The sequence below is a fragment of the Capricornis sumatraensis genome, chromosome 1 (genome assembly GCF_032405125.1).
Source record: "Capricornis sumatraensis isolate serow.1 chromosome 1, serow.2, whole genome shotgun sequence".
NCBI lineage: Eukaryota > Metazoa > Chordata > Mammalia > Artiodactyla > Bovidae > Capricornis > Capricornis sumatraensis.
Genome location: NC_091069.1, coordinates 94,721,075 through 94,744,311, shown reverse-complemented (window position 1 = coordinate 94,744,311; position 23,237 = coordinate 94,721,075). Strand labels below are relative to the sequence as shown.

General features: G+C 54.7%; 1 protein-coding gene across 2 annotated transcripts; it reads right to left on the bottom strand.

Moving 5' to 3' along the window:
- Positions 1–5,915: 5,915 nt before the first annotated feature.
- Positions 5,916–22,725, bottom strand: EMX1 (empty spiracles homeobox 1). Of its 2 annotated transcripts, none has more exons than XM_068986177.1 (3): positions 22,212–22,725; positions 16,202–16,386; positions 5,916–6,083 (listed from the first exon to the last, which is right to left on the bottom strand). In XM_068986177.1, the coding sequence occupies exons 1-3, from the start codon at positions 22,723–22,725 to the stop codon at positions 5,916–5,918; spliced, it is 867 nt and encodes a 288-aa protein (XP_068842278.1). The 2 variants fall into 2 exon arrangements, with proteins under 2 accessions (XP_068842278.1, XP_068842287.1); XM_068986186.1 differs by having other exon boundaries at positions 16,202–16,382; positions 22,208–22,626.
- Positions 22,726–23,237: the final 512 nt, after the last annotated feature.

Sequence of the window (23,237 nt, the reverse complement as noted above, 5' to 3'; positions counted from 1 at the left end):
TGGCAGAGGACAGTCCAAGATGGCCCTGGCTTCCTGGCTTTGTTCGTTGAGGACATAGATGGTGGTGCCATTTCTCAGAGCTGAGGACAGAGAAGAAAGAACAAACTTGCAGAGAAGATGACGCATTCTGTTCCACAAGTTTCTAGAGGTTCCTATGAGACAACCAAGTCAAGACGCCAGAAGTCAGCTGGGATTGCCTGTCTGGAGCTCAGGAGGCAGGGCGGGGTATCCAATCCCAATCGATGCAGATCGGTATGTTGTCCATTTATTCATTCCCTGGTGGCTCAGACGGTAAAGAATTCGCCTGCCAATGTAGGAGACCGGAGTGCAATCCCTGGGTCAGAAAGATCCCCTGGAGAAGGGAATGGCAACCCACTCCAGTATTCTTGCCTGCAGAACTCCATGGACAGAGGGGCCTGGCGGGCTACAATCCATGGGGTCACTAAGAATCAGACACTACGGAGGAACTAACACTTTCACTTTTCACCTGGAGCTAAAGGAACAGAGGCAACCATGAGGGCAGTACGTAGAGGGAGACCTGGGCCGGGACCTCCAGGGGTCCCCATCTGTGAGGACTGCAAAGAAGCTCAGCCCCAAGAAAGGTGTTGTGGGCTGAACTATGTCTCCCCAGTACGTTGAAGTCCCAACCTGCAATATCTCAGAATGCAACTCCATTTGGAGGTACAATCCTTAAAGAGGTAATTAAGTTAAAATGAGATCAATTAGGAAGGGCCCAAATCTCAGCAGCATGACTGCTGTCCTTATAAGAAGTGGAAATTCGAACATCGTCACGCATAGAGGGAGAGCACCAGGTGAACATGAAGACGGCCAAAGCCAAAGAGAGAACCTTCAGAAGAAAACAACCCTGCTGACACTGCAATCTTGGATTTCTAGCCTCTAGAACTATGAGAAAAAAAAATCCCATTGTTTAAGCCACCCAGTCTATGGTGCTTGTTGTGGCACCCCCAACAGACAAATACAAGAAGAAAGAGGAAGATGAGTGGAGTGTGGAATCCCAGACGACAAGAGATGAGCATGCTTCAAGTGGGAGAGGTTGTCCGGGTGTTTAATAGATGCTGAGAGTTGAAGGAGAATGAAGACCAAGGTGTGTCTTAGAAAGACCTGGAGAGAGTGGTCTCAGTGGAGTGCGGTCATGGGCACAGATCTCCATGGGTGAGAACTTAGCGGGACTCCCACTGACTGCCAGCACGACATGGGGTTAAGTGAGGGCGCTAGGAGGGAGACTTGGGCAGGTCAGCACTCTAAAGGACGGGAGTGAAAGAGAGTGTAAAGGCAGGAAAGGGGAAGAACCACCCAGAAGTGAGGTCCCCAGGGTGGCAGGGAGTGGTAACAAGAGGCAAGAGGAGAGAACAGATTGGATGCAGGAGGTGTGGGTCTGAGGGTGGGAAGCTGGTGGGGCATGGAGGCTAGCTTCCCTGGCCCCTCCAGAGCCACTCTGCAACCGTCTCCACCCACAGTCCGTCCCAGGAGGCTGACTCATACGGACTTGCTCTCTGGCTCCCACCATTGGGAGTCACCGGAAGGAGACTGGGGGATCAGAGGAGAGTGAGTCTGGAGCTCTCCCCTCCGAACCCCCTGCAGTCTGTGGGCCTCATGCCCCTAAAGTCCGTGGCTCGTTTGGGGCCCCCTCCATCCAACTGTCCTCTTAGGCTCTGGTGCTTGCTCCTGCGCTTGCTTGGCCTCTTAAGGCCTGCAGGCCACACGGGTTCCCAACTGTTGCTAGTCCTGGGGTCCTGCAACACCTCTTGTTGGGCTCCTAAAAGGTGTTGATTCTCCTCTATTTAACTCTCCTCAAAGTGCTCCATTTGAAGAGGCCATCCCTTTCTGCTGGGCCCCTGGCCGATCCGGAGGTGCTCCCTTCTAGCGCTTCTAGATGGGAGTGAGTTCCTCTGCTGAGGGTTAGGGAGGAACGGGGTTTGGGGGAGAACCCCGGGGAGAGGTTTGAGACACCCCATGGAGAACAGGAATGGACCTATAAATGGGGTGAGATCTCAGCGGAGGGGCGCCACGTAGCTCACTGGTCCGATGGTCTCACAGACTCAACTGCCAGGGCAGGTGGGAAAACGGGTTCAAGCAAGTGTGTGGTTTCTCCAGGCGCGACTAAGGAACGGCAGGACCAGGGGATGTCAGAGGATGGAGGGGCCCGCGAGGTGAGAGCAGGGATGGAGAGGAAAATCGTGTGAGGGACAGGAAAGAGCGTGTGGTCTGAGAGGAACGGACATCTGAACGTGGGATGGGAAAGCAGGTGGGCTGCTGGGCCCTGATTCGCCCGAAGAGTGGGTGGTGGAGAGGGACAAAGAGGGTGAGGGGTTGGGGTGTTAGATGGGTGGTCCGTGTAGACCCTCAGGCTTTGCGAGGAGGTTCAGGACGTCTGGGAGGACCGGGAGCCAGGAGCCACAGTCTTTGACAAACAAGGGGGCCGACTGGGACCTGCAGCCACACGCCCACACACGCCCCCGTGGGCACAGTCACATGCAGCACGCCCACAGCCCCACCAGACACTCCCAGACACCCTCACACGCACTCACCCTCACACGCGCCCCAGACAGCAGATGGGGCGCTCGGGTAATTGGTTAAACCTGTTCCCGATGTCTGGCTCTGCACTGGCAGCGCCTGTCTGACAGGAAAGCTGGCTGGGCCCTGCACCGCTCAGCCTGCTGGCCTCCCTGCCCCTCCCCTGGGGGCTGCCCTGAACAGCACCCCCAGAGAGGCCTGTGGACCCCGGCCCAGCTCCCTCCCAGGCAGAAGAACCCGGTTTATGAGTGAGGGTTCCACGAAGCCCCACAGGAAGAGATCCCAGCACCAGTAGGGAGGAGCCCAACCATGGTTGCAGAGACCCGAGAGGCACCAGGCCTGGAAAGTCCCATGGACTAGGGGACGTGCCAAGATCATGCCCTGGGCGGGAGGCACGCCGCATAGGCCACCAGACCTGAGGACAGCTCCCCGCGTCCCTCCACCTCAGCCACATGCCCCTGGGGTTCTCGAGGTGCTGTCAGTAGCTCAGCCTGTGGAACTCCGTGGGCCCTGGGAGGCCAGCCCAACCGAGGGCTGCGACTGAGCCGACTTGCCCCGGGAAGGCCTAGCTGAGTGGTCTTGTCCGCCTGCAGGCCTCGTCCTGGCCCTCAGCTCCGCAGGGCCCTGATCTCCGAGGGGAGGCGTGGTTGGGGGAGGGAAGGGAGCATCACTCCTCGCTGCTTCTCCCCTTCCCGCTGCATCTGTGTCTCTTCGAGAGAGACTTTGGTTTGTTCCCTGGAGAGGGCCCAAAAACTCCCAAATTAGCAAACCTGGCAAGTCCACAGCTCAGAAAATAGTTCATCCTGATTCCATGTTTTTCAGGCTCACAGAAGCCTTTATTAATGAAGTCACAACACCAATATTTACCGTCTGCGGGGCGAGGCACAACATGGGGCATGGATGGGAGTGCCGCGGGGACTCCCGCCCCGCCCCCTGCAGGCCTGGCCCGGGAAGATGGGCAGGCTTCCTCGAGTCCTTTCCAGCCCTTTATGGGGATGACAGGGGTGCTCTGCTGTGATTTTCCTGCATCCCCTCCCCCACCAAGTGAGAGAGAAGGAGTTTACCCGTTCCTCCACCCCTGGTGGGGCAAAAAAAGAAAAAATGCCTCCTCTTCTTACCTTCACCCCATCTGCACATACATGCTCCCCAGAGGTTATCCTACCTGTCTGGGAGCAAAAGTTCACTGTGAGATTCAACTTGGACTTACCCAGGTTAGGACTTTCAGGCTGTGAGGGAAGCATTTTCCTGGTTGATGTTTGGGAGGGAGGCATTGGGATGGAATGCGGCCTGTAGGTTTCTGGCATTCACTGGACCCACGAGAGACACTGACAGGCCCCAGCAATAGGACCTTCTGTGCTTAGATCCCTTCATGTGCCTCAAGCAACAAAGCTTGGCCTTTGACATCTTTTCAATGACTTCAACATTGATCGACCCCCCAGGACATTCTAGGTAGGTACCAAGAATAGGCTAAGGAAAGACACAGGACAGGCAAAACCCCTCACTCACCAGGCAACAGGGATGACGTGGGTGAGACGGAAGCAGAGGACACCAGGAGTGAAGGAGGAGAGGTGGGAAAGAAGGGGGCAGAGTGGGGGGCCGAGCACGGGGGCAATGTGCTCCTATTTGGGCTTCAGGAAGAGAGCCCTAGGCACAGCACAGCTCCTTTGAGGTGGGCCTCATCCTTGACATCCACACAAACCTCATTATGCCTCCCACTCCTCCCCTCCCCACCCAAACCCCTGGGATCCATCTACGCTGTTTCCCAAGGTAGAAGAAACCTTGGTTGTTGGCAAAGGTGGGAAGTCCTAGAGAACAGGTAGGGCAATGAGTCAGCTGTGAACAGGCTGGGCATGAGGTGCTGGGGGGCATGGGGTGCTGCAGGCAGCCTGCTCGTGGGTCTGCAGCTCAGCAGAGGCCAGCTGGTGGCACTGACCAGGAACCAAAGAGAAGTCCTGGAGGTGGGTGCGAAGGCCCAGGCAGAGGGCACAGCGAGGGAGGCAGGCAGGGCACGGACTGACCCTGGGGTAGACAGAGGGGACAGGACAGGGATAAGAGTGGGGAGGACTCAGAAAGGCAGGAAGAGCCATAGAGGCTCTGGAATGAAGGCGGGGAGGGGTGGGGGAGCCTAGGAGGGAATGGCCTAAGATAAAGAGCAGTGAAGCCAGATGGAGGCGTCGAGTTGGGCCACAAGGGGATGGCAGTAAGCATGGTTGGGGACAGTCTTCAATTCCCGCCCAGTGGGGAGGCCGAGGTGGGGAGCAGGGGTGTGGATCACGTGCCAGATGGAGCAGTAGAGGCAGGTATGGCCACGGTAAGGGCCAGAGGCACGGGATACAGGTTACGAACACAGGTTTTCTTAGGATGAAGGAAACCGTGCTGCGTGACAAGCAGGAAAGACAAGTGAACAAATTGGAGGCAGATGAACTAGAGATCGGTGGGCCCTGCCTCGAGCTCTTTCCCAGGCTGGAAGGCCCTAAGGAGCCAGTTGTGAGCTCAGCCTGAAGCCCTGTCTCTGAAGCTTTCATCCACCCAGAGGAGCTTTGCAGGGACAGGAGAGCATCCTGGTGGGGCAGGACTTGGGGCAGAGGTGGTCAGCCTCTGGGAAGGGTGCCCCCTCTACCCAGCCCCATTTTCCCCTCCACTGGAGAAGTCACTAGAGCTCCATGCATGGAGAAATATGGATGCTCTCTCCTCCATGACCCACCTGGGCCTGATTCTCACCATTCATTAAGTTTGGGAAGACTCGAGCATAGCCTCCCTCAGAATATAGGGTGGTCCTTCCCTATGTCTAGCCTCAGTTTCTCCTGCTGTGGAGTTGGAGCTAGAGACCAGGGTCAAGCACCATCAAGAGAAGAGTCAGTGGATTGAGTCTCCAAGGCCCTGTCCGGATTCCCAGGCCCTGAACAAGCTTGCTCAGCCGGTTCCCCCTGTGGCTCTCAGAGCCAGAACCCACCAGGCTCACAGGCTCTGGGGTTGGAGCTGGATACCCATGTCATTAAGAGAGAGACTTTTATTGTTCCCATAGGGAAGGGAGACACGAGGGGATCACTAAGAACTACAGCGGGTGCCTGCAAAATAAATTAAAACAGAAATGCGTCAAAACGAAAAGGAGATAAGAGAAATGGAGAGTGGCTGGGAGGCTGCACTGCCCAGGTGGGCAGGCTCTCCAAGGAGAAGGTTGAGCAGTCCCGGGCCTCAGCCAGCCCATATCTTGTCCCTCTGTCGGTGGTGGCCCCAGGCGCCGAGCCCTCCGGGGCCATGATCTGAGGCCTCCACGCAGCCCGGCCGAGGAGTGGCCAGAGTCCTGCTGGGCCCACCGGTGGGGGGGCCTGGCCAGCAGCGCGTGGCACTCTGCCCTGGTGGGGTCGTGGCTGCCCACCCTAGTCATTGGAGGTGACGTCGATGTCCTCCCCGTTGGCCTGCTTCGTGGCAATGCGCCACCGGTTGATGTGATGGGAGCCCTTCTTCTTCTGCTCCGACTCGGGCCCTTCCTCCTCCAGCTTCTGCCGCTTGTACTTTGTCCTCCGGTTCTGGAACCACACCTTCACCTGGGCCGGGGAGGGAGGGGCACAGGTGAGAAACACCCAGGAAGCCCCCAGCAGCCACTCAGCCTTCAGGCTGGGCTGGGAGCCGGATGGGGAAATCGAGACCAGGGCCGTCTCCGAAGGCCGGTGCCACCTGATGGGTCTGGAGGTCTTCCCTTCCAGATGCAAATGAGGGGGGCCAGGGCACAGTGGGCCTGAGGGGGGCTGTTTTGCTGTCCCCTCAACAGAGGGGCGGAGAAGGCAATGGCACCCCACTCCAGTACCCTTGCCTGGACAATCCCATGGATGGAGGAGCCTGGTAGGCTGCAGTCCATGGGGTCGCTAAGAGTCAGACACGACTGAGCGACTTCACTTTCACTTTTCACTTTCCTGCATTGGAGAAGGAAATGGCAACCCACTCCAGTGTGCTTGCCTGGAGAATCCCAGGGACAGGGGAGCCTGGTGGGCTGCCGTCTATGGGGTCGCACAGAGTCGGACAGGACTGACGTGACTTAGCAGCAGCAGCAGCAACAGAGGGGAGGGAGGGGGCATGGAGCTGCCACGCATCCTGGTTCCTGTAGCCATCACTTGGGTCTGGATGGCTGGGGTGAGCCCCACCCCCAGGGCACCCCTGTGCTCAGAGCAGCACGAAGACGCAGAGCAGACACAGCCACTTAACCCGGAGGTGCTGTCCCTGCCAAGGGCAGTATCCAGGACAGCCAGAGCTCTCTGAGGCCCACAGACCCCACCGCTCGAGGCGCCAACATCTCATACCGTCCAGGTCAGTCTGTCTCACAAGAGGAGCCTGTCTTAGTAACCTCAGGTAGAATCCTCCATCCCGCCTCAGAGCTGGAGCCGGATGGGTGGGGAGTCCGGGATCCCTGGGTGCCAGCTCCTCAGGGTAGTCTGAAATCCACCAGTGGAGGCCTCATCCTCCTGACACAGCGGGGTGTCTGCATCCCCACCCGGTGCTCTGGACTTGCTGCCTCCACATCAGCAGCCCTTGGAGCCCATCCAGATGTGGGAACAGGTCACACAAGGAATAGCTGGGAGAAATACCAGGGGACAGAAGCGAGCTCCTTCTTAAACACAGAGAGCCCCCCAACTCGTGTTAGGCAGTGAGAGCCCTGACAAGGAGAGGGGTTGGAGGCCAACAACTCTCCTGCATGATGCAGAGGCAGGGCGGGCCCATGATGCTAAGCCCATCCCCTCTAGGAAGCCTCCCAGACTCAGTCCCATCTCATCATCCCGCCTTCTCCTGCCTCCTCCAGCATTTGCTCAGTGCCCAGCCCACAACAGCCCTTAACAACCTCTCCTGCATGGTCTAGGAGGATCGTCCTGGTCCTCCACAACAGCCCTTAACAACCTCTCCTGCATGATCTGGGAGGATCGTCCTGGTCCTTCACCAGTTTTATAGTTTTAGTTCTTGAGGACTGTGGAGGAAACCTCACTTTGTCAACTCCTCCTGACTACACAGTCCTTTTCTTGGCCTTGTAGCACCAGGCCAGACCAGATCACCCTCAGAGTTGGCGGGAGGCGCTGAGTGCTGATCACCTGCTGTGTTCCCTCCCCTCTCTGGACTTAAGTCCCTCATGCCTAAGAGAGATGCTTTCTGGGGCCCTTTACAGCTTTAGGACACGTTCTGGGCTTTTGTTCCACAGGATACCTGGGGAAGGCGGTGCCAAGGGGCAGGGTTATGAGGCATGGAGGGTTTCCTGAAATAATAGCACATTTAAAAAGCAAATGGATGGGCTTCCCAGGTGGTGCAAGTGGTGAAGAATCTGCCTGCCAACGCAGGAGACATAAGAGATGCGGGTTCGATCCCTGGGTTGGGAAAATCCCCTGGAGAAGGGCATGGCAACCCACTCCAGTATTCTTGCCAGGAGAATCCATGGACAGAGGAGCCTGGAGCGCTACAGTTCTTGGGGGTCACACAGAGTTGTACACGACTGAAGCAACTAAGCCCAGATGCAGACAATCGCAGTTGGAGTGACCCCTGGCCCCCATACAGGTGGTGAGTGGTAGCTCATGTGTGTGGAACAACGGTGAGCACCTTGCTGCGGCAACAGCAGTGACTGCTAGGGGAGAACCTTGAATCCTGGGGTGGGGGCAGCTAAAGGCAATCCTCAGAGACACTACACGGATCTGTCCCTGCTCCCTGAGAATGGGTGAAAAGCATAGGCCTTAGCCACAAAGCCAGGTGGTGGCAGACAAAGCTGGACTGGCATGCAGGCCCAGGGGGCAGCTTCATGCTCAGGGTGCCCCGCCTTGCCATTCTGCAGACATCGCCCCCCGTTCCCTCCGTGGAGCCCATCCCTCCCAGGGTTTCCATGGCACCGTTGGTCCTGCCTGTTGGTTTCCGAGCACCAGGGTGGGTGTGAGGGCAGCCGGCACTCAGTGCTACACAGAACAGCCACATGGACGGGAAGAGATGACTGGCCTTGGTGGATGGAGTGAGGGGAGGCCTCCTTCCTTCAGTTCCCGGGGCTGGATTCAAACCCATTGCCTGCATGTCCCAGCTCAGATAGATGGAGAAGATGGCAGATGCTCCAGGGGCAGGGCTTCTGGATTCCGTGCCCACCTTTCCTCAGGCACAGGGCTGGCTGGGCCCTGGGTGGTTCTCGGCAGAACCATTTGGCAGCCAGCCTGGCCCCTGCCCCCCACCCTGGAGCCCACTGTGACTGTGCCAGCCTGTAGGCGGGTGAGCTCGCCCAGCCTCCTGTGCAAGGCGTGTGTGTGACTCAGGCCTGGATGCAGGGCTGGGGCGGTATTCCTGAGAGCCCCAGGGGCTGGCTGAGGGCTAAGCATGGCCAGCCTGGTGATGCATGATCTGGGGCGGCACCAGGGACACAGGGCCCTTTCTGTACCTTCTCCCTCCCCCATGCAGTCCCAAGTCTCCTTCCAGAAAGGAGACTCATCTCTAGAGGGATTAGCCTAGCCTGCTACCCTTGCCCAGCATCACTGGCCCAAAGAGTGAAAGCTTTAGTGGTGGAACTTAGGGCACAGAGTATGTTTCCACACCAGGGACAGCTTCCTGGCCAACCCAAATGAAAAGCAATTCTGAATATTTTCTCCATGAAAACTACTAGGGTCAAGGAGGCCGCTCTCTAGAAACAGGGACGAAAACTCTCTTCCCAGGCAGCCTGGCTATCTTCCGGAGAACAGCCTTGGGCTGAGTGTCCAGATGCTGTTTACAAAGACTGTAATAACAAGGGGATGCTCATGGCTTAGTAATATCAGTGAAAACGGCAGGATGCACAGTTTGGGCACAGTGTGATCACAACCATGGAAAAACAAAGCCTATGCATGGGGAAAAAAAGACTAGAAGGAAATGTACCCAAAGTATGGGTGACTTGTCTTCTTTCCACTTTTCTGACTTTTCTTTAATGCTTACTTATAAACAATTAATAGTAATTTTTTATTTGGTAAAAGAAAAGGAACTGGGCCCAAGTGTGGTAAGAGTTAAGAATGACACCCCATGAACTTTCCAGTCCAGCCAGGCAAATCTGGGGTCATCCCAGAACTCCTTCCCTAGAGGGCAGAAAACCTAGAAAGGAGCCAGGTCACATAACGTGGCTACCAGCTCAGTGGCAGAGGCCGTGGGAGGCTGTACTTACTCTGCACTGCCTGCCCCCAGCACTGGCATGCTACTCACCTTTCCTTAAGCCCAAGGCACACTTGGCTTTCTGACTAGGGAAACCCTCTGAGTTTGGAGAGAGGTTCCTTGTGGCCTTCTAAGTCCCTACCACACTCAGTGTCTCTCAGTTTTTCTGATAAGCAAGATCCTTCCAAGAGTCTCCACTTTTGTCCAAGTTACACCACTGGGAACTCTCTTACTTGGCCTCTGAAGCTCTGTTCCCTTGTCCCTGGATGTGGCCCACTGCCTGTCTGTACTTCCTTAGTGCTTTTCTCTGTCTCAGTGACAGTGACTCCAGCAACGTGTTAATTTATTTGCTCAAACCTCTGTCTCCTCATCAGACAGCATGGGAACCTGGAGAACAAAAGTGGTGTGTTAGCTGGCTTTGGAGGCCCAGTGGGCATGTTCCAGGTATGTTCACCTGGCAGGGCAGAGGTGAAGTGACTGAGCCCTGTGCTCTAGGAAAGAGGCACTTGTGCCAACCTGGCAAACAGGAGAAAATCAGTGGTAGAGGGATTGGACTCTTAACTGGAAAAGGGGTTTGGTAATTGCTGACTGCTAGAGAGATGGGATCCTTTCTTGGCTTACTTCAGTGGCCACTTCTGTAAGAGGGTCAGTTCCTAGTTCTTTCAGCCTTGGACTGGATTAACCACTTCTAGGAGGAAGGTGGAGAGGAAGATCCATTGTTGAGGGGACAAGGGTCAGCTTGACAAGGGTCAGCTGACTGATTGATTCAGGTGAAACTGGTGAGGATGAATGAAGGTATCAAAGCATGAGTGGATTGATCACTGTATACACCGATGAATGAAGATGTGCGTGAGTGAACGGACAGATGAACTTACAAACGAGCAAACTATAGCTCCAGCCAATGTTTCAGACTACCTTTGAATGAACCAGGTCTGGATCCCTTCTTTTCCACCACTCCCCAGTCTTAGCCCATCCTATCTGGGCCCCTGCACACTTTCAGGTGAATACTTGTCCTCTCCTCAAAGAGTTCAAAAACCTCTATCAAGGGCACTTGAGTCTTGTAACTCTGATACAAGAAGTTTCTCCTTATGTCCTACTATTATCTGTTCTGTTTTAATTTAAGCCTGTGTCCTTCTATTCTGTCACCCTCAGACACAGAGACACACCACTCTTTCTAGTCTGCCATCCTCAGACGAGACAGATGCTTGGAGGCGTTAATCAAGCCACTCCTCAGCTCGCCTCCCTGCCCTCTCCATGGGGGACCTGCTTCCTAACATTTGCCCCCCCCGAACTGCTCCCACACTCAAGGTCAAGCCCAATGCCATGCTAAGCTCACCCCTCACTCCCCCAAACTGAGGTTGCCTCTGGCTCCTCATCAACCAGAGTCCCAACTCTTCCTAAGCTTTCTGGCTTCCCCCTCTCTCGGTCCACCCTGGATGCCTTCACTCTCAGGGAGACATCACAAGATTCACCTGTCTTCTCAGGACCACACCCTCAGAGAACCACTCCAGCCTCCCTTGCCTCTCCTGTCCTCTCCGGCCTCCCACTGTACCCCTGGACCTTCAGAGGTGCAGAAGTTCTCGGAGAAGAGCCAAGACTTAGGGAAGGGATGAATCCATCTCAGAATACACAGTGAGCCAGTAACCTTTCCCAAAAATTCAAGTTCCTTGGATATCTCCCTTTTATCCATCCCCCAAAGGGAGATATTCCAGGCAGGAAGTCTTCTTACCATGCCCCTCTGGGGAAAACCCATAGGCAGGTGACCACACACTTCTGCCTCCTAAGATCGCCCCCACCCATGCTCTTGGGCCCTAAGAAGGCAGCCACATTCAATAGCGCCCACACCATCTTAATCCCAAACCCTCCCCCTTTCTTCCCACCAGTCTAGACGGCCCTCCTTGTCTCCATGGCTGTGGTCTTCCAGGAGCCTTCCGCCCATGTAACTCTCCCCTGACCTCCTCAGTCCACAGCTGTGGCTTCAGTGGGACTCCATTCACTCACCCCTTGCATGCCCCACCACTGTCTGAGGAATCTCCAAGGCCAAGAGACCACATTTCTGCATCCCTTCCCCTCACAATTCAGCTAAACTCAGCCAGGGTAGGTCAAGAAACACCTCCTGAACTGTCTGGAGTTGGAGGAACAGCTAGAAATACTGGCCAATCCATCAGCTGGAGCAACCAAATGCTTTCTGTCCCTCCCCCTAAAACTAATGTGCCCCTCCGCCCACATGCACAGAAGCTCACAGAGGTGCTCTGTGCCAGGTTGTACCTGTGACAGCATCTGACCTTTGGGCACTGATCACACTCAGCCCACATGTCCTCCACATTACAGGCACACATATGTTCATGCATGTGTGCTAAGTTGCTTCAGTCGTGTCCAACCTTTGCAACCCTCCGGACTGTGGCGCTCCAGGCTCCTCTGTCCACGGAATTCTCTAGGCAAGAATACTGGAGTGGAGAAACGAACTAGGCAGAGCTCCCCAAGCAGGCAAATGGGATTGCAGTATTTGCCTCCCTGCTAACTGACTGTGTGACCTTGGGTCAGTTACTTCATGCCATGCCCTCCTCCAGGGGATCTTCCCGACTCAGGGATCAAACCCATGTTTCCTGCATTGAAGGTGGATTCTTTACTGCTGAGCCACCAGAGAAGCCTCACATATATGTTACATATGCTCATTACACACACACACACAAGCTCAGTCAAACTCGAGGGTCTGATCTAACCCAGGCCCGAGTCTGCCCTACTGGCCACCAGGATTGAATCTTAGATGGCCTTCACCCTGGTCAGACTGCTGGGCTGCGCTACAGCAAAGAGGAGCCAAGAGTTAGAAGGAAGAACTAGCCCTTGCCCAGGGCCCCTCCCTCCTCCTCCTAGATTAACCCACGCCATTAACTCCACCCCCAACCAATTTAAAGCCCTATCCCAACTAAAAAGCTTGGGTTGCCTACCCACAGCATCCCATGCTAGAGCTTTGGGCATACAGATACCCCTGAACTCTGAACTAAGACCCACACACCGATCTGCTTAACCCTCCCTGAAGTTTCATCCATGAATTGGTCAATAAAACTCCATCACCTATGACTGATCAACAATCAGCTATGGAAGTGCAAGGGAATCATAGAAGCAGAAGGATGGAAAGAGAGCAGTGATGGCAAAGAGTGAGGGGAATGACTGATAAAACTAGCATATGGATAAGTATACAGTTAAGAGAAAACTGCCCACTCATTCAGTACATGTTTATGGAACATCTACTCCTTGCTGGTCACTGAACTGGGCCCTGGGACACAGCAAGAAGAAGGAAGGCTTGCCCTCTGTCTCCCAGAGTTGAGATGCTCAGGCCTATAGTTCATTAGGATCACCCAGAGAGCTACTTTATAAACTTTCCTGGGTCTCACCCTGGAACTCCTAAGAGAACCTCCTGAGCAGGCTCTAGGAATCCGTATTTTAAGATTTCTTTGAGAGATGGATGCAACCAGTGTATAGTCTGACACTTGGTATGGCGGGTTATTAAATGATAGCAAAATCCTATATATATTGTGATATGCAGGAGATATGCTGTAAGTCCTGAGAACCTGGAGGAGAGATTATACAGAAATACAGAGAAATAGAATATAGATAAGCCAGATGCTCAGGGATGGAAAGAACCCTGGAGTTCATTTTATTCAACCTTACAGATCAGGAACTGAGGCCCAGAAAAAAAGACAAAGCAAGAGTTAATGAGATGATAACCATTATAGACATATGCATATACTGTCAGCTGCTAAAGATCTTTAGAGACGGAAGTTTGACATGGATGGTAGATATATAGAAGGTAAAACAGAGAAGATGATAAAGAGATAATCAACAGTTGGGTAAATAGGAATTATTGTTCAGAGATAGAATTAATAATAACAGATAGAATTAATAATAAATAGGAAATATAAATTAACCAGCTTTGTGGAGGTAATTTAATGAGAGTAGACAGAAGTACATGGCTAGATATAAAATAGCTATCTGTGAGGGACAGAATAGAGAGTTCTGAGAGACAAATATAGATATTGACAGTAGAAATAGATGGCAGGGGGCTGATGGGAATGATTGAAGCTTGACAAATAGCTGATAGCTAGATTTGACAGGTAAGCTTGCCTGGCAAATACAGCGAGATGGATGGATAATTAGTTAATTATATAGCCTAGGTCCAAATGATAGTTACAAAAGGGACAGAAAGCAGCTCTGCTGATGAAAAAGACTGAACTAAGAATCAGTAATTCCAGGTGTAGACCTTATTACAACAATAACTTGACATATTACTTTCAACAAAGGGGAGAGAAGTACTGGGGGTGATAATTAATATTATTTGAGTTCAAGTTAGGTATCTTTGATCCTTAAACCTATTTTCTGGATGATGATACCAGAATTCAGATAAGTTGAGTAACTGGCCCAAGGTCACACAGTTAGTAGGGAGGCAAATGCTGAAATCCCATTTGCGTGTGCTTGGGGAGCTCTGCCTAGTTCATTTCTCCATCTTAAAGGCCTCACCTGGAAGGATAGGACTCTACAAGGAGGTTTCTCAGGCTCAAACGTCCCACAGTTCTATTATTTTGTTTGTTTCATATGCTTATACCAGCTCATTTATAGATGCAACAAGACTAGCCATGAGTTTCGATAGTTAACAAAGCTGGATCCATTTTATTTTCTAGCTGGTTTTCTTTTAAACATATGTTTAAGCACCTTCTAATAAAAATGAGAGGAAACAATCATTAGGTTTACTAACTGGCATTGTTAGGCCCAAATAGCGACAGGCAGATAAGTTCAGTTGAAAGAAGGTCAATTAAAAATGCTCTCAATGAACTAAAAATATGGAAGTTTAAAAAAATGACATTATTTCAACAAGTGTTAATCTGTGGTTGGTGGACATAAATGGTTTTGTTTTCTTACACTTCTGCAATTAAATTTAATAACTAATACCTTTTAAATGAAGGTAACTATAAATACCATTCTTAAATGACACCTTGTTTTAAACAAAAATTTTAAAACGTTTGCGAAGAGGGAAAAGTGGGTGTTATTTTATTATTTTTTTAAAATACCTTAGAAAAAAAGTTTTTAAAATTTAACTCTGGGTTTTTTTTGTGTGTGTGTGTGTGTGTGAGCTTGATCTCTGCAGTTAGAACAGACCGGCTAGCAAATCTGAAAAAGCCCGGGTCGTGCCGCAGAGACGGGAGCAATGCATTGATGAAACAGGGCATCAGACAGGTGGGACAGAGATACCAACATGCGTCGTGAGCGGGGAAGAGTGAGGTCGGGGCTGGGGACGAAGTTGAGTTTGGACTCCCACATGAAGCCTTCTATCTAGCCTCACTGCTACCCAGGAGAGCCCAGGCTGCACACACACCCCACCCCCGCCCCCAGCCCGGCACCATCTCTCTGTCGGGACTCGGGTGGAGGATGGTGGTGTGAGAGGCGAGCAGAAAAAGCAGCGGAAGATGAGATGCCGGCGGCGGGCGAGAGCGGCTGGGCCGCCAGCCGACCTCTCTCTTCGCGAATCTGGAAGCTGTCGGGGACGCGAAGGAGTTAAGGTCTCCCAAGGCCTACCCAGTTACAGAAATCCTCCTCCAGGGCAGCAACCAGCCACCCCAGCGCGCTGGACTCCGGGCGGACCGAGAGCTTAGCGGTGCTTCCAGACATTTCTTTCTGCCGAAGTCTTTACTTACAATAAGGCCAAATCTGCCTCCCTATACTTCCCTTCTAGCTCTTTAATCTTTTAAAATCAATTACAAAAACACTACGTGGTGATTGTAATTTCATCCAGTTCAAATCCCTTCAATGCCATCGCAGTTTATTCCCTCCCCAATTCAACAGCTCTTCAAATGATGAAAACAGGCCCTGGATACCAGAATCTACTTTCCCACCGTTTCCAGGTCTCGCCGACGCCCGCACACACACACGGCCGTTTCAGCGCGGTGCCAGCCCGCCTGCGCAGAGACCAGGGCCGGCCTCGGACGCCGGGCAAGGGCGCGCACTCCCGGCTAACCTTCTGCTCTTCATAGCCCGGGGACCCGTGGTCTTTCTCCCCACCGCGAGGCCTTCGCCCCCGTCGCCCCTGCACGGCAGCGGAGCGAGTACGGGACAGGCCTGGGCACCTCACACACCTCCGAGCGCCCCCAGAACAGTGGCGGGAGAAGGGCTGCAGTCACCGCAGGGCTGAGACGGCACCAGCGGGCCCGGGCGGGCGCGGAGTGACCGCGCGTGGGTGTTCCGCGCTCTGCCGGCTCCCGAGGGCGCCCGCCGCCTCCTGACAGCTGGCACCTCCCGTGGGCTGTGTGAGCTGGGTCGGAATAAGGTTTGATCCCAGCCTCCGGGTAGGTCCTTAGTACTTAATAAAAGTCCTGTGGCCCCTTCGAGGCTGTACGCAGTCGGAGGGAAGACAGCCATGGCGGGGGCGCCGCAGGGGTGGCGGGAGGAGCCGGGGCAGGCTAGGGGGCGAGGCTAGGGTGCCTCTCCGGCACCCGCCCGGCCCACCTCCACCTGGCCCCCGGGCGCAGCGCGGACCATTCATTACCTGCGTCTCGGAGAGGCTGAGGCTGCCGGCCAGCTGCTTCCGCTCGGCGCCCACCACGTAGTGGTTCTTCTCGAAGGCACGCTCCAGTCGCAGCAGCTGCGAGGGCGAGAAGGCCGTGCGGATCCGCTTGGGCTTGCGCGCGAAGGGGCCGTGCAGAAGCAGCCCGTCCTGGGGCACGTCGCTCGCTGTGGCCGCGTCGCCGACGGCAGATACAGACAGAGAGAAGCGCACCGTGAGCTGCGGCCCGGCCGCCCGCGAAGCCGGCCAAGCTCGGCCCTCGCGCCTCGCTCGCACACGCCCCGGAGCGCTCCCCTGCACTCTCCAACCCTTGACACACACACACCCACGTCTCGGCTTTCCCTTTTGCCGCCCCTTCTTTAAGTCCACACCTCTCCCCATACCTCCTCCTGGCGGAGAGGTATCGGGTCAGGGGACGCCAGGAATCAGCGCTGCGGATCACTGTTGGGCCAAGAGGCGGGCCGGGGTCTGTAGAGGCGCCCGCCCGCCCGAGTCCACAGTGCCTGAGCAGCCTAACAGGCCAAGGCAAGCTCTCTTTGTCTGGTATGCCCCGTCGTGTCTCCCTCAAAGTGGACCAGGGGTAGAGACAGGGCTGGGTGTCAGGAAAGTTGCAAGGGGCACAACCTGGCTGTCAGATGTCCCCGTACCAAACGCAGATTCAAGAACTGAGGGTATCTTAGGAACTCTCCCTTCACACCTGCTTAAACCAGCCTTGCAACTAAATGCTCAGGCCACTAGCCCATAGAAAATTCCTGCCAACAAGCGGAGGCTCCGCAAGTAGTAAAAATAGGCCAGGGGCCAGGTCAAAATCCAGACAGCATCTGGAAGTCTCCAGTTAGGTTACTTCTTCCAAATATCCCACCTCTCTCCCCCCAGGTCTTCAGATAAAATCCTCTTCCTGCAGACTTACTGCTCTCTGGTGGAAAAAGACCTTGCTTCATCCCTGAATAATCTCGTGCTGAAGAGACATGTGTATAAATAACTAGATGTCATCTCTCTCTCTAATAGATATAGATATATTGGTTTCTGCGTGGCGTGTGTAATATATACTCCAGCCTCCCTACTGTCTTTTTCTCCTATCTACCACACAGGATTTTCAAAGAGTGTAACAGTCCCTGGGCAAATGTTGGCCATCATGGGGACTCAGCTGCTCCATGCAGGAGGAGGGGCTGACATTGGGCTGAATAGGGCTGAGGTAGTAGGGTCAGGAACTACAAAAGCTAGAACAAGCTTCCATCCACAGCCCCAGTCTCGAGGAATCCCCCCACTAGGCCCTCACACAACCTCTGGCTTGGTTGCACATGCCAACAAGACTGGAAACAGGCCCTGACACCATCCATGGATTCCCATGCAGTGGCACATACTAACTAGTACCCTAACCCACCAAGAATGCAGAGCACTGCATGAAATGTTTTGACAGTTAGCGGTTGAGATTGACTGATCCAATTAATTTCTTCAGAAATGGCCACTGGTTTGACTCAGTTTGATTTGTTGTTTTGTTCTTAAGACAATTGTTTGGATAATTCAGTTGAGCTCTCCCATCTCTGGAAATATCTCTGTGAGGCAAGAGCACATAATTGAGATGCTGTTGCTACAACTCTCCAGGTAACTGTTCACGTCCCTCTGCTGGTGGAAACTGCCTGACCTGATTTTCTCCAAGTCTGTGGGCTTTGGACATCTACATAGGAAAACCTGATTGCTGGGGTTTTCTGGGGAACAGCGTTGCCTAGGAATGAGTGGCCAGTGCCTGGGTGGGTGGGGGGAGACAGAGTCCCCTGAGAGGGAGAAGCTATTAACTTCCAGTTGCCTTATCCATTGCAAGTGACTGGATCTGTGCTGCTACAAAAGTGAGTGGGATCACATCACAGGAAGATGGAGCGTCGGGGATACCCTGCCCACTGGGTTCTTCAAGGTGTGGGCAGAGTCTCAGGCCTGACAGAAGGAAAAGTTTAGCTTGTAGTGATGGAGGGGACAGATGATCAGGGGAGGTGGTCTGGCAGAGAGGGATAGGAGGGAGAGAAAGGAGGAGAAGGATCCAGGTGCAGAAAAGGATTACAGCCTCAAGTGGGAGCCAGTGTGACGAGGCCAGAGAAAGGTGGCAGAGGTGGGTGGGAAGCAAACACTCCTTGTTGATGTTAAAATAAGCTCAAGTCAAATACCAACAGTGGTTTTCTCTGGACAAATGAGCTGGGGAGGGAGAGAAAGCCTAGCACACGCCTGTGATCATAGGCTTTGGCCTCAGCAACATGACCCAGGCCCAGGCTGGTCAGAAATGAAGTGGCAGTGTGGAGACACCCTTGATTTGTGAGTGAATGGGATGCAGAAGTGTGAAGGGTAGTGTGGGGTTGAGAAAGCAGGACTGCAGCCTGCCTCAGTGTGTGACTTGATGGGTGTTTTATAATTCCATGCTGTGTGTTGGTCACTTGTGCGGTAGAGTTCTCTGTGCTTGTCTTTATAAACCCAAGGTGGAGGATGGAAACAGCAAGCTTCTCTGTCCTGACATACATAGGACCATTTGGCTCAAGTCTGGCTATTTTAGGGGAAAGATAGACTGCTTGGGGTCTTCTTCAGCTGGGGAGAGAATAGCCATTGTAAGTTCATTGTAATCCCCCAAAGGAGCAGATAGCATGTGTCCTGTAATCTGTGTGTGCATGTGCAGAAACACTGAAGTCCTGACCCGACCAAGAAGGAGCAGAGACCAGGAAAAACTACTCAAGAGGCTGATTACTGATGAAAGATATGATTTCAAAAGAAGCAAGGACTTTTTCCTGTAAGGAAGAGTATGTTTAGTACAAAATTAACCATCCTGAGAAATTGATCCATAGTTTCATGTTTCTATAAGAACCAGGATGATGCCTAGGAGCCTGGGCCACTCTGACTCTGATCTATGGAGAAGGGACCTCAACCGTCCCTACCATGGCTTCAGTTTGCCTTAATTGGACCACAAGAGCAGAACAAGCTCTCAGACTGGGGTTGCAGTGTGGCCTGTTTAGAGACAGTCTGTGAGAGTAGGCTGTCAGTTTTAGTCAAGGACAGCCGGGAAAGTGGAAAAGGGCTGGCTGAGTCTTCTCTGTAGCTAGTAACTGAACCCCACTCTGCCCCGATTTCCTCCAGTCTCTCTCTTTAAGGCAATGGCTGGGAACTACCAATCGACGTTCCCAGGACTGAGGTGGCAGGAGCTGAGAACTAGGGATTCGAAGGCCTGGGGCCCAAGCTGCAGTGCCTCCTGGAGATGCTATGGCAAGCTGGGGGCTCTGGGCCGGATGGCGAGGCGGAGGGGCCTGGGGCTACGAGAAGGAGAAGCCGCCCGTGAACGGAGATAACCTATTCCCCGCTCCTCCTGCCGGAACAAAGGCTCCCTTTGAAGCACCGGCCCATTACCACCACCAGTCCCGAGGGCCTAATCTCCCACGGCCCCCTCCCGACGCAGCTTCCCAGCCTGGAAAGTTCCTGCTGTCAGAGGGAAATAGCACCGAAGTGCGGCTAACTCGCTGTCTTCTCCAGCCCCTCCTCCTCAGGCCTCGAAAGCCGCCTCCGGCTTCGGGGTCCCCCCCGCCTGGTCCCGACCATTCCGCGCTGACTTTTCTTCTCCCAGCGCCTTGCTCAGCGGAGAAGCCCTAGCCTGCGCGCCGGGACCGCACTGTTGGAGAGCGCTGCGCACAGAACGCAGACGTTTTCCTTTTCGTTCGTGTAGGGTTTTGCTTCTTGCATTAAAACGGGGCTGAAATGAGCATCGCAGAGACCCGGTTCTCTAGAAAACGCGGCGCCGGAGGGCCTGAAATGACTCGGCTCATATCCCCGAGGGCCCCCAAGACGCAAGGACGCCGGGGCCTCAAGGTGTCTGCCCCGACGCTGACCAGCCCTGAAGCCAAAACCTCTCAGAATTAGAAAAAAGGTCATTCCGTGCCCAACGGATTCTCGTGTTCAAAAATGAGACCACATTTGGCTCCATCTCCGCGTCCAGACACAGTTCTTGGGAGAAAAATGCAACCGTTTTTGCAACTAGACAACGTGCCCGCCGAGGCTGAAGGCTCAGGGAGCGGCGGCAATTTCCGAGAGGATTTTGCCGAGGATTTATTCAGCCTCGCCTGACTGGGGATGCTCAGAGCCGGAGCTGGATCTCTTACAAGGCGTTCCCGACCCTTGGTGCCCCGGCCCTCGAACCCTAAAAGCCGGTGTCGGCGAGGTCAATGGCGGGAAAGGAAGCGCGGAGGGCATGGGGCGCCGGGTCTAGAGCTGAGGGCGGCGCCGGGGGACGCCATCTCCGAGTGAGCAGAGACTACAGGGGTCAGGACCGGTTCTGCCCTCTTCTTCGAGCTCCTGTTCCTCCTCTGGTCTGCTAACCGCCGGTCCTTCCGCCGCCCCAGCCCGAGGGTTTACAAACAGCCGCGACTTTCAAATTGGCCTGCAGTCGCCAAGTTTAGAGACCGGTGACCCAGCCCATGGAGGACCGAGGTGGTTTGCTCAATTTAAAATAATACTTAATTTTATCAGTAAACATTGATTTTAATTGACAGACTTCTTTCCCATAGCGGCTGACACCATAGGCATTTTTTTGTTTGTTTGTTTCGGATGATTTGGGCAAATCTTTGAAATCCCCAGAGCAGACAAGTCTTCCCACAAAAATTCTTGCTCAAACAATTACATTACCTTATTTTGTGGGATCTGCTAGGTCAGTATCTATGAGCCAGATGCGACTCGGAAAATTGTCTGATAAATTGGGGTGGGGAAAGCGGCTTTCCATGATACAGTTAAGCACCCATAGCGAAAGCTTCATGAGGTCATTTTCTTCTATTATCTAGATAATTGTACCAAATACCCAGTTTATTTTGACTGTGTAGATCCAGTTTACCACCAGATCAGCCAAAGCTCTAATCACGTCCTTTTCATTTGTTTTGCTAAGAGCCAGTTTACCTAGCTCTGAGTCAGGAAACCTAAGGCTGATGTCTGGTCTACACAAACAAAATAGAACTGAAGACTAAACCAATTACTGCACAAATTAAGGCCACTCCAAAAAAAGTGAGGGGGGGTGCGCAAGAAGAAAGAAAAGAAAAGAAAAAAACCAATAAATTCAAAGAAGAAAACGAACTCCAAACTAATGGAACTCTTTGCTTAGAGAAAGTCAGACCACTGAAACGTGTGTGTGTGTGTGTGTATGTGTGTGTGTGTGTGTGTAAAAGAGAGAGAGAGAGAGAAGTGAGGGATCTTCCTTACCAATCCCATTGCCCAGTGCAGACTAGGGGGCTCAGACTGCCTACGACCTTAAAAGCCCTCTGCCCCCGCCCCCTGCCTGGGAGGACTTCAGTCGGTACCCTAGCAGCCTGTCGGTTCCCGGAGTCCGCGAGCGTCGCGGGAAGCCGGTTTGCTTTGGCAAACCTTCCCACCCTGGGTCCGAGAGGCACGTGTGACTTGGAGAAGTCGGGCCGAGGTTGCTGAGAAACATCCCCAAACAGAGGAGCACTGAACACTGAACATTAACTCTCCAGTTTTCCCTCCCCTCTGCCCCTTCTTCCCACAGAATCGGGACAAGCAGGTGGACTTTCCCCTGTCTCCTTGCGCCAGCGAAGGCGGATCCCTGGGAGTTGGTTGTGGAAGTGCGAACGTCGTACGGTCCCAGGTCCAGCTGGGTCGGAGGGAGGGCGGCCGAAGCTCAGTTCTCTGGGATGGGGCTGGCTCAGCCTGGAGACATTAAGGGAGGCCGCGGGGAGGACCAGGAAAGGCTCCAAGGATGCGCCCGGGCTTGGCGTCCGGACCGGCATCATTCCTGGAAAAGCCTGGAGGTCCCAACCTGGTTCTCTGGGGGGGAACCCAAGGAGGCAGAAGAGCGAATGGATCTGGCGCGGCTTCTCCCTGCTTAGGAATCGGCCTCTGTGGACCTGCAACCTTTTCTGACACAACTTCTGAATGGCCCCGGACTCCCCCGAGCCTTCCGCGCGCGGCCGCAGCGCGGGCGCCGGCTGGCCGCCGAGGCGGGCACAACGTGGGCACTCACCCTGAAAACGGTGGCCGAAGAAGCGGTTCCGCAGCACCCAGGGATAGAAGTGCAGAGGGTCCCGGTGCTGGGCGCCGAAGAAGGAGTGCGGGGGCTGCAGCGGGGAGGCGCCCAGCTGGTGCGCCGGGTGCACGGTCAGCGCGTGGTGGTTCATGGCCTCGGGGAATACGAGCTCGGGACCGCCGTAGAGCGAGCGGCCGGCGCCCGCGGCGGCGGGGAAGCCGCTCACGAAGGCCGCTTCGGCTGTGCTGGGGTGAGGATAATTGAGCGCCGTGGGCCGGAGCGGCTCCTCCGAGGCGGCCGCCGCCAGGGGATGGGAGCCTGCGCCCCCGCCGCCAGTGCCCCCTCCAGTGCCGCCGTCCTTGGCCACCAAAGACTCGATGGTAAAGCCTCGCTTGGCTGTGGGCTGGAACATGGTCGCGGCCGCCAGAGCCGAGCGAGGCACCCGGGCTCTGGGGAGCGCTCCGCGTCCTGGCGCCGCCGCCGTGCGGGGTGTGCACCCAGCCAGGCACATGCACACACACCAGCACCCTTCACCTCCCCCGCCCGCCCGCCCGCGCTCAGCCCCTGCCCACAAGCCAGGCGCGGAGCGGCGAGGGGCGTGCGAGCCGGCGAACGCGGAGTCGGGCCACGGCGCGAGGCTAGGCGCGCCGGCCTCTGCGGCCAAGCGGGTAAGCTCCCGGCGCCGGCACCGGCGCGGGCTCCGAACGAAGCTGCGAGCTGCCTCGACCGCCTGGGGACTGAGCCCGGCCCCTTCCCTTCCGAGTCCAGCCGGGACCGACCCCCGCCCCCGGTCCTCCCAGCTGTGTCCTGCCCGGCCTCGGCCACCGCGCTGCTAGGCGAGAGTTAGCGGGCACCTGCCCCGCGCTCGCCCATTGGCCGCCGCTCACCTGCCCCAAGGTGGGGGGCGGGGCGGGGCGGGGCGAGGGACCGCGGGAAGGGAAAGGAGCCAGCAGTCGGAGGCAAAAGCCGGACTGGAGCTCGTGCGGGGCGAGCTAGGCCTCCTCCTGCTCTCGCGTCTTCTCG

Bases quoted from the DNA above. Each gene is read 5' to 3' on its own strand.
- EMX1 (XM_068986177.1), bottom strand. From the start codon at position 22,725: ATGTGCCTGGCTGGGTGCACACCCCGCACGGCGGCGGCGCCAGGACGC. The intron at 16,387-22,211 runs GTGAGTGCCCAC...ACGCGGCCACAG, and splicing joins CTTCGGCCACCGTTTTCAGG to CGAGCGACGTGCCCCAGGAC. The intron at 6,084-16,201 runs GTAATGAATGGT...TCCCCGGCCCAG, and splicing joins TCAGCCTCTCCGAGACGCAG to GTGAAGGTGTGGTTCCAGAA.